Below are 9257 nucleotides of genomic sequence, written 5' to 3'. Positions count from 1 at the left end.
TTTTTATCTTATAATATTAATATTTTTCAAGCAACATAATACTACATACAACACGCTTTTTTTCTATCTTTATTAAAGTGAGATTAATTTTTTGGCCCCCCTAAAAAAAAATAAGATGAGACTAAGCATTGAAAGGGTAAAAATCAAAACATATAAAATAATTTCTTGTATTTATTTTTTCTTAATATTTTTAAAAATATTCCAAACAACCATTTATTAGAATATTAAAATTTCATTTAGGAGCATGAAATGTTCAAAGTAAAAATTTAGGAGAAAGACTATTTGGGCTAAATATATTCAAGCTCGAGCTTATTCATGTTGCCGGAATAAATCCAAAATAATAATAAAAAAAAAACTCTCAAGTCCAACCCTAATATTAAGGTGGTCTGTCGAATTTCACGGAATTTTCGACTCTTTCGTTTGCTTTGGTGCTTGAAAATGTTTTTTTTAAGAGACACAGAAGCTCTTTCACACAGGGAAATTAAATGGATGCGTGAGATTTAAAATATAATATAGTAAATATTAAAGGAAAAAGATATTAAATAGCAAGTCTTTTTCACAAATTCAACAGAGTTATATTAAAAATGTATTAAATACTCCTTAAATTTTATAATTTGTTTTAAAGAATAATAAACCACTTTGCAAAATTTCGTTCAAATAAATAATAATATATCGATTTCTACGTAAAAGAAATAGAAATGCACTCTATATATATTACATATCTTACGCGGCTGATGGTACTGTTGCCAGAACGGCTCAAAAACTAACCACGTGAAGCATTTAAAAGCAAGCCCACCAAATAAAGTTCACGATAATAAAATCTATGGATCAAATCTCAATTTCCGTGGACGAAATGAATAATCATTGGAAGACCGAACCGCCAAGGTCTATTAAAATGAATAATCATTTTAATCCTTCTTGAACTTATGCTTCTTAGATAGCTGATATGCCTATTTCATCAATCCTATACGTTTTTCTCCTCTTCTCTCTGTCGTTTCAATGCTCTTCATCATTATCATCCCTGAGCAATGGCTTCTCCCTCTCGGTGGAGAAACCAGAAGATGTTATTATCTCCCAAAATGGCATCTTCTCTGCCGGCTTCTATGCCATCGTCAACAGTACAAACGCCTATGTTTTTGCCATCTGGTTCACCCAAAAACGCACCGTCGTTTGGATGGCAAACCGTGACCAACCCGTCAGCGGAAACCGGTCATCACTTTCCCTCCTCAAAGCCGGAAACCTTGTCCTCTCTGATGCTGGACAGTTTAACGTGTGGTCCACCGACACTGCCTCGTCGTTGCCTTTGCCAACACGACTGAATCTTACCGACAATGGAAATCTAGTACTTTACGAGCTCCAGCCTCAAGGAAGAAGAAATATTCTGTGGCAGAGCTTCCGTTACCCGACCGACACCCTGCTTCCCGGACAACAGCTCACAAGATATACAAAGCTTGTCTCTGCAAGAAGTGAGACCAACCAATCTTCTGGATTCTACAAGCTTGTCTTCAATGATGAAAACATTCTCAGCCTTTTGTACGACGGCCCCGATGTCTCCAGCAGATACTGGCCTTCCCCATGGCTTGTGAGCTGGGAAGCTGGAAGGAGCACCTACAATAGTAGTAGAATCGCAGAGTTAGATTCACTTGGAGGTTTCACTTCAACAGACAAGTATGACTTCAGAACTTCAGATTATGGGGTGGCGATACAAAGGAGATTGAAAATAGATTCTGATGGCAACGTTCGAGTTTACAGCCTACAGAATAATCACTGGCAGGTGACGTGGCAAGCCATATCTGATCCTTGTATTGTACATGGACTTTGTGGTGCTAACAGCACATGCAAGTATGATCCGAGACAGGGAAGGAAGTGCTCGTGTCTTCCGGGATATAGAGTGAAGAACCTTAGCGATTGGTCTTATGGGTGTGAACCTAAATTTCAAGTCTCATGCAGTAAAAACGAGTCTACCTTCTTAAAATTGTTCAATGTTGAGCTATATGGGTATGACTTTAATTTTGTGAGCAACATCACTTTAAGTGGCTGTAAGGATGAATGCTTAAAAGATTGTGAGTGCAAGGCGGTTCAGTACACATTTGACCTGCAGGAAGGCACATTTAAATGCTATACGAAGATAATGCTGCTCAATGGTCACCATTCACCGAGCTTCAGAGGAAACTTGTACTTAAGAGTACCAAAAACCCGAAGAACCAATGCTTCTTTCCTTGAAGAAGAAGAATTTGTCCAAGGACATGGTCATGTTTGCTCGGTGGAGCTTGAAAGAGCGTATACCAAGAGACACGTAAGCAGTTTTGTAAAGTTTTTTCTTTGGTTTTCCGTGGCAATTGGGGTGTTCGAATTCCTCTTCGTTTTCGTAAGTTGGTGTTCTTTGATCAGAACCAAACACAATTCTGGTGGAAATCAACAAGGGTACAATTTTCTCTCTCCTCTTGGGTTCAAAAGATTTACTTACTCCGAACTGAAACAAGCAACGAAAGGGTTCACAGAAGAAATTGGAAGAGGCTCAAGTGGAATAGTGTACAAAGGAGTATTGCCAGATCAGCGAATCGCAGCAATAAAGAAGCTGAATAATAACATCATAGGAGCCACACAAGAAGAAGGAGAATTCCTGGCCGAAGTGAGCATAATCGGTAGGCTTAACCACATGAACTTGATCGAAATGTGGGGCTATTGTGCTGAGGGAAAGCATAGGCTTTTAGTGTATCAATTCATGGAAAACAGTTCTTTAGCTGAAAAGCTTAAGTCAAATGTTTTGGATTGGACCAGGAGATACAACATCGCTCTTGGAATAGCAAGGGTCTTAGCATACTTACACGAAGAATGCTTGGAGTGGATTCTTCACTGTGACATAAAGCCACATAATATTCTTCTGGATTCAAATTACCAACCCAGGGTGGCAGATTTTGGCTTATCTAAGCTTCTAAATCGAAGTGACCGAAACACTCAAAGCTTCTCCATGATAAGAGGAACAAGAGGATATATGGCTCCTGAGTGGGTTTTCAATCTGCCAATAACATCAAAAGTTGATGTTTACAGTTATGGGATTGTTGTGTTGGAGATGATAACTGGAAGAAGCCCAACGATGATGGGAATTCAGAGTGATAAAGGAGAAGACGCACACAACGGGAGGCTTGTGACGTGGGTGAGAGAGAAGAGGAAGAAAACGACGTCGCGGGGCTGGGTGGAGCAGATAATCGATCCTGCCATTATTTCAGAGTATGGGGTTGAAAAGCGAAAGATGGAGATTTTGGCAGAAGTAGCATTGGAGTGTGTGGAAGATGACAGGGATGCAAGGCCCACCATGAGCCAAGTTGTTGATATGCTGCAGAGCCACGAAGACGATGCTTCTTAGTCGTTACTTGAAATCTCTTCACTGACATTGCATCATTGTGAACAGTAATTTAAAAATCGGATTGAATCGGACTATTAGACTATCAATCTATTTGGATTTCAGTTCGGTTAACGTGAAAAAATTATTTAGGAGGTTAGCCGCTTTAAACCAGCATTGAGATTGGAAACCAATTCAGTTTTTAAAAATCGGATGGTTCAAAAATACTATTTTTTTGTTTTTTATCAATTTTTTTTAAAAATAACTAATATTTTTAATCATTTGATATTTTGTTATATCATGTCGCTTGTTAAATCATGATAAATTTAAAAATTTTATTTTATTTTTAAGTTAAGTAATAATTTTATATTTATTTCTTATATTTAATTATTATATATATATATTTAATTTAATTATTATATCATCAATTTGATCGTTGGTCTAACCTGATTGGATCATGTGAATTGTGAACCATTAATATTCACAGTTTAATATTGATCCAATTCTTAAAACATTAATTGTACTATGATAACTAATTAAGTATTTATTCTTGTTTTATTTAAAATTTTTTTTCATATCATTAATATCAATACAATAAAAATATAAAAAATAAAAGTAAATAAAATTTTAAATATAACTCTTAAATAAAAAATAAAAAATAAATAAATTATATAATATTATTCTCTCTGTAGATCTCTCTCTCACTTTGAATAGCAAACTATACAATGACAGGAGATGAAAAAGTGAAATGAAAGGGAACTTTTAACACCAGGCGAGGGATGAAAAGGTAAAAGTTATAGCCCTTCAAAAGAGAGGCACGTTGCACGCATAGAAAGAGTAAAACAAAAAGGGACCACAAGTGGGTCTATTCACTATGAAAAAATGATGCTTTTTTTTTATTTAAATACTCTAGCCACGTGGGATAGTGGGGACAATGTGAAATGGCAGATGGAGTTGCAACAATATTTCTTGAACTTAAATGTTCTTCTCACGCGTGACAACCTGTGCCTGAGCAGTAAGGAAAGCAAAGGTCAACATATTGCAGTGAATGAATAAAGAAACTATAAGGACGTACACACAATGAATGAATAAAAAACTATAAGCACTGTATACTCTCTATTTAAAAATATAAAATATTTTTAATTAAATTTTATTTTTTAATAAAATAATTATTTATTTTTAAACTAACTCTATTTTTTTATATTTACTTCTATCAAATACTCTATAATAAATATAAAATTATTATTATTCGAGGTATTTTTTAAAAAAGACAATGATTACACTTTAACAAACTAAAAATGCCTTATATTTTTAAATATTTAACTCTTTAAAAAATATTTTATATTTTTAAACAGAAGATGTTTATATTTTATTTTTATGTAGTCATACTTCTTCCCCAAGTGTTTTGATAGCAACAACAGTGCCTCGCCATAATGCAACACGGAAAGTTCCCTAAATTTTTTATCCAATACAAAAATGTGGGGGACACAAACAGAATCAGTGATGCTAAATTAGAAGGATAAACCAAACATAAACTCTATAAAGGCGACACAGAAATGTACACCTTTGTTAAAATCAATTAGGAGGGTTAATCTCATATGTTGAGAACCTACGAATTTTTTTTTTTGAAGTCATATGATCCGCAAAATTTAGATCATCTTTTTTTTTTTTTTCAGGCTTAACCTCTTCTGGTAATGCCATAATGGGGCTGATGGCCCTGCCCTTGAGTAAAAGTCTGCCAGCGCTCTGATTGATTTCTCAAGCTCAGCATATGATTCCTGCATGTAACCCAGGTGAAGAACAATCATATACTTGTGGCAAAATGCAAGCGCACGCGTAATAGTTAGAGCATTTAATTTTCAATACATGTCCATCAAGAAAATTTCTTACCAATCCTGTGAGTACAAAAGGTTAAGTAAACTAAGCTAATTATAAACATGTAAGTGTTTAATACTTTAAGTATATCTTTGTCTCACTCTAAAATTTAGGCATGACTGGTATGTGATATATGCACAACCACACATCCCTAAATCTCGTTCAAGAAAAACTCTAATTTAATATTTTTAATACATATAAAAAAAGATTGAAAATCATTGCAACATTCTCATATAAACAAAAAGATTTCCTAAACTTTCTGATAAAATTTTGGTAGAACCTCTTCTATGATAAAACCTTCTAAAATCTCTACACATTATTACAGAATTCTAGATATAAGATGTCAAGAAAAATGATAGTTAAAAAAAAATACGTTACATAATGGTGAAGTGGGTGATTGTTAAACAATAAATGATGGTATTTTAAACCACCGTCATTTATATATTTTACAATATATGTTAGGTATTTATAAACCTGTCATATAAAACTTTGGATTCTACAATTTTTTAAAAATAAAAATTGATAATATAATATGATGGTTAAACAACTTAATTGTCATATATTTGTACACAAAAATTAATTATAACAAATAAAATCTCAGATAAAATTTATAATCTAAAATTTAAAAATAGAGAAAAAAAGTAAATTAAAATAAAATTCAAATAATTTTTTTTAAATATAAAAAATTTTAGTCAAAATTTAGGATCATGACTGATCACATTAAAAAAAATTAACTCTTTAGAATATTAAAAATCAAACAGCAATAGGTGAACGGCTTAGCGCGCGTGCCTCTGTTCCTTCTTCTCTTAATTCAGTGTTGCGCCGCCTGCTCGCTTCTTTTTTTTTCGTAAAAGTCGTGCCTCCCTCTGCTGCGTCTCTAACTCTTTATATATAAAACTTAATAATTTAATAAAATAATAAAACTATACTAAATGACCTCAATTAAAAACTAAAATAAAATATTCAAGATAAATTTAAATAAAATTTAAAAAAAATTGATTCTTAATTTGAGCTTCAAGTATACTCATATTCTTCTTATTCAAAATAATCTCTATTAATATCTTTTAATTTAAATTTAGAGAATCTGTACAAATAAAATAAAATAAAATAGTAACTGTGTAAAATATTAAAGATATTATTTATATTTTTAAATCTAAGATTTAGTTGGTTAAAATTTTAAAATTAAAAATTGGCTAATAAAATTAAATAATATTCGATTAAACTTAATTAGCCTCAAATAAATATTTAAAAATTTAAATTAAAATAATAAAAATGTATAAAATTATTATTTATCAATCTTCTTATGAAAATCAAAGCTTGTTAAGGTCAAATGAGTAGACAATTTTTTTCTTTTTACATGTTTCCCTAAACCCTAGAATCATGATGTCATTGCTACTGTTCACTCCTTTACAATCATCGATTGCCTCTTTGCTCAAATCAAGTGAGTGAACTTTCTTTTTATGCTTCACATTGACAAAGCTTGAAAACACAAGTGAAGCATTGTTTAGATGAGGTTCTATCAAAATCTTCCAATTCAAAGAAATTACCTTTCCAGAGAGGTTGAACAGTGGAAAAACTTGTTCTATATTAAAAGAGTCATCCATTATATACCCCATCAATTCATTTTGTTAGAGACTCTTAAAACCCTTTTCCATTGAACACAAAAGCAGAACTTGAACAGTGAGATTTCAGCGAACGGCAACAAGAAGTGCTCGAAGGAAGGGGAATGGTGAGATTGCAACCAACATTGACCAAAAGAAAGGCGTCCAATGACTACAAGTGAAGCAAGCCCCACAGAGAGAGAGAGAGAGCATGAAGAGAAGCGACAGAAAGGCCAAGTGAATTGACTGGCTGGACCTACTTTTTTCACAACACGTATGTGGTTCTATCTCTATTCATATGTGCACATTAAATAATGGCGGTCGTGGTGGGTCAGACTTATTTGTAGCATACACAGCTGGTGAGGCTGAAATATACACAGCTGGTTCTTCTATTTGATTTTATTTTTTAAGTTCTCGTTAAGTTATTTTGTTTAAAAGAAGGTAATGTTAATTATCTCTTTTTTCAGAAGTTTTTAATGTTATCTTATCTTTAATTATTGGAAGACACACACACACACACTTATACATGGGTATTTACTCTTTTCATTCAACATTCACTCTCCATTGAAGTTTTAACTTTGTTTCCAAATAATTATCATTTCAAAATGTCAATGAAGTGCTTGTTGTTTTTATAGTTTTATATAGAATAAATAATAAATAAAAAGATCTACACGTGTGTCTTGATTTAATTAGATAAAGAAGTTTGTTAATTGAAAGCAATTACCTTGACGATTTGTTAATTGAATACCTTAACTAGCATATAATGCTAATTGTGTGTGTAATCCTAAGTTTTTTTTCAATTATAAAAGGGTAAAAATTAGAAGATAGTAATTAATAGTCTATATTTTTATGTAAAAGTGATTTATAGTACAAGAGATTATTAATTTTTTCAATTTTTCTAGGATATGTAGAGCTGGTTTTATCCATGTTCTTTCCCGGTCTTCCTGCAATACCGGACTGAATATAACTAGGCCAGTTGTTAGCTAATTCAACTGGTTGATTGGCCGACCAATCCGGCTTTCAAAACTCTTAAAAAATCTATTCTTTCATTCTTTGGAACTTAATCGTCATTTCATTTAATGAAGCTGAGGTCAAAGTCGTCGTCTGTGAAATTCTCCTCTTTAGAAGTTTAGCGATCGACCACTCAAACGATGACATTGAGAACAAGGAACTTGGTACTGTGCTTATCACTTAAAAGTCCATGAACGGCAGGACAAAAAACTAATTAATTAGCCAACTGTTCACGACAGTCTTAAAATTGAAAGCCATGCCAATATAATCACTACAAGCCACGTGACACTTCAGAGTATGTGTGAAAAGTCAATTAAGAAATGACTAACGACAATTATGAGAGAGAATGATTATGTATGATGCATGCGAGTTTGTTGCTTTTTATAAGTTATTTTTAACTTATTCATATAGATAATAAAAAATTAGTCAAACTTTTTTGAATTCATCTTTCTAAAAATACTTTTAATCAAGTGTAATAAATTTTAACTTAATTTTACTAATAATCTCTACTTTTCTAGAGAAATTTTCAGATAGATCAAGTGCACCACTTCATTTATTATCTATCCAATTAAAATGCTTCAAGTTATTTAAATAAAATCTTATGTAATATTATTTTAATTAATTTTAGTCTTATAATAGAATGCATAATTAATTTATTGCATTTTTTATCTCTATTATCATTGATATTAAAATTAATTTATATTTTTATTATTTAAATGTCATATTTTTATTAAACAGACTACAAATGACTTGGCACACTCAGTCTACCTAAAATTTTTTCATAATCCCTGTCTCTACCATAATATGATTATCCAATATATATATATATATATATTAAAGGCAATATTAAAAAATTAATTGTTTCATGCATAAATTTTACAAAAGGACTTATAAATAACAAGATTGAAAGCTACTAGAGGTCTAGAGGGCCGCTTAACAAAATAGGAGTATTTAGATAAAATTATGAGAATAATCGATCACCTATAATACACTATCTAATTCCTAATTAATATATGGTAAAAGTTAATTATTTCATAATTCTTAAAAAAGTTGTAGTTGATATTTTTATACTTGTAAAAAATGTACATATTTATGATGAAAAGGCAAAACTACCTCTCGTATACATTTTTTTTAAAATTCCCTTCACTAGCTGTTGGAATTCTAGCACTGATGACAAATTAAATTTTTAAGGTGGCCAAAGGGTTTTGAACTCACAATTATCACCAAAAAGATTGCTAGCAACTAAGCTAGCAATACTTCTTAATCATCCAATTGACAATTTAATTCATATATATTATTAACTTTATTTTCACTTTACCAAGCCAATGCTCTTTAGAAGCTTAATGATTATTGTCATTTTTTAAATGATTAGTTATTAAATTACTAATGAAGACTTATTAAAAAATTTAATATACATTGATTTTTAT

The 9257-nt window shown here is 31.5% G+C and overlaps 1 protein-coding gene across 1 annotated transcript; it reads left to right on the top strand.

The window, feature by feature from the left end:
- The first annotated feature begins 868 nt into the window (after positions 1-868).
- Positions 869-3453, top strand: LOC129287731 (putative receptor protein kinase ZmPK1). Its single transcript, XM_054923961.1, has one exon. The coding sequence runs from the start codon at positions 947-949 to the stop codon at positions 3365-3367; it is 2421 nt and encodes an 806-aa protein (XP_054779936.1). The 5' UTR covers positions 869-946; the 3' UTR covers positions 3368-3453.
- The last annotated feature ends 5804 nt before the right edge of the window (positions 3454-9257 follow it).

Source organism: Prosopis cineraria, unplaced genomic scaffold, assembly GCF_029017545.1.
Source record: "Prosopis cineraria cultivar Desert tree isolate PC_DT_omini unplaced genomic scaffold, ASM2901754v1 PC12, whole genome shotgun sequence".
Classification (NCBI taxonomy): Eukaryota; Viridiplantae; Streptophyta; class Magnoliopsida; order Fabales; family Fabaceae; genus Prosopis; species Prosopis cineraria.
The sequence above is the reverse complement of the archived record's forward strand: the minus strand, read 5'-3'. Positions and strand labels throughout refer to the sequence as shown.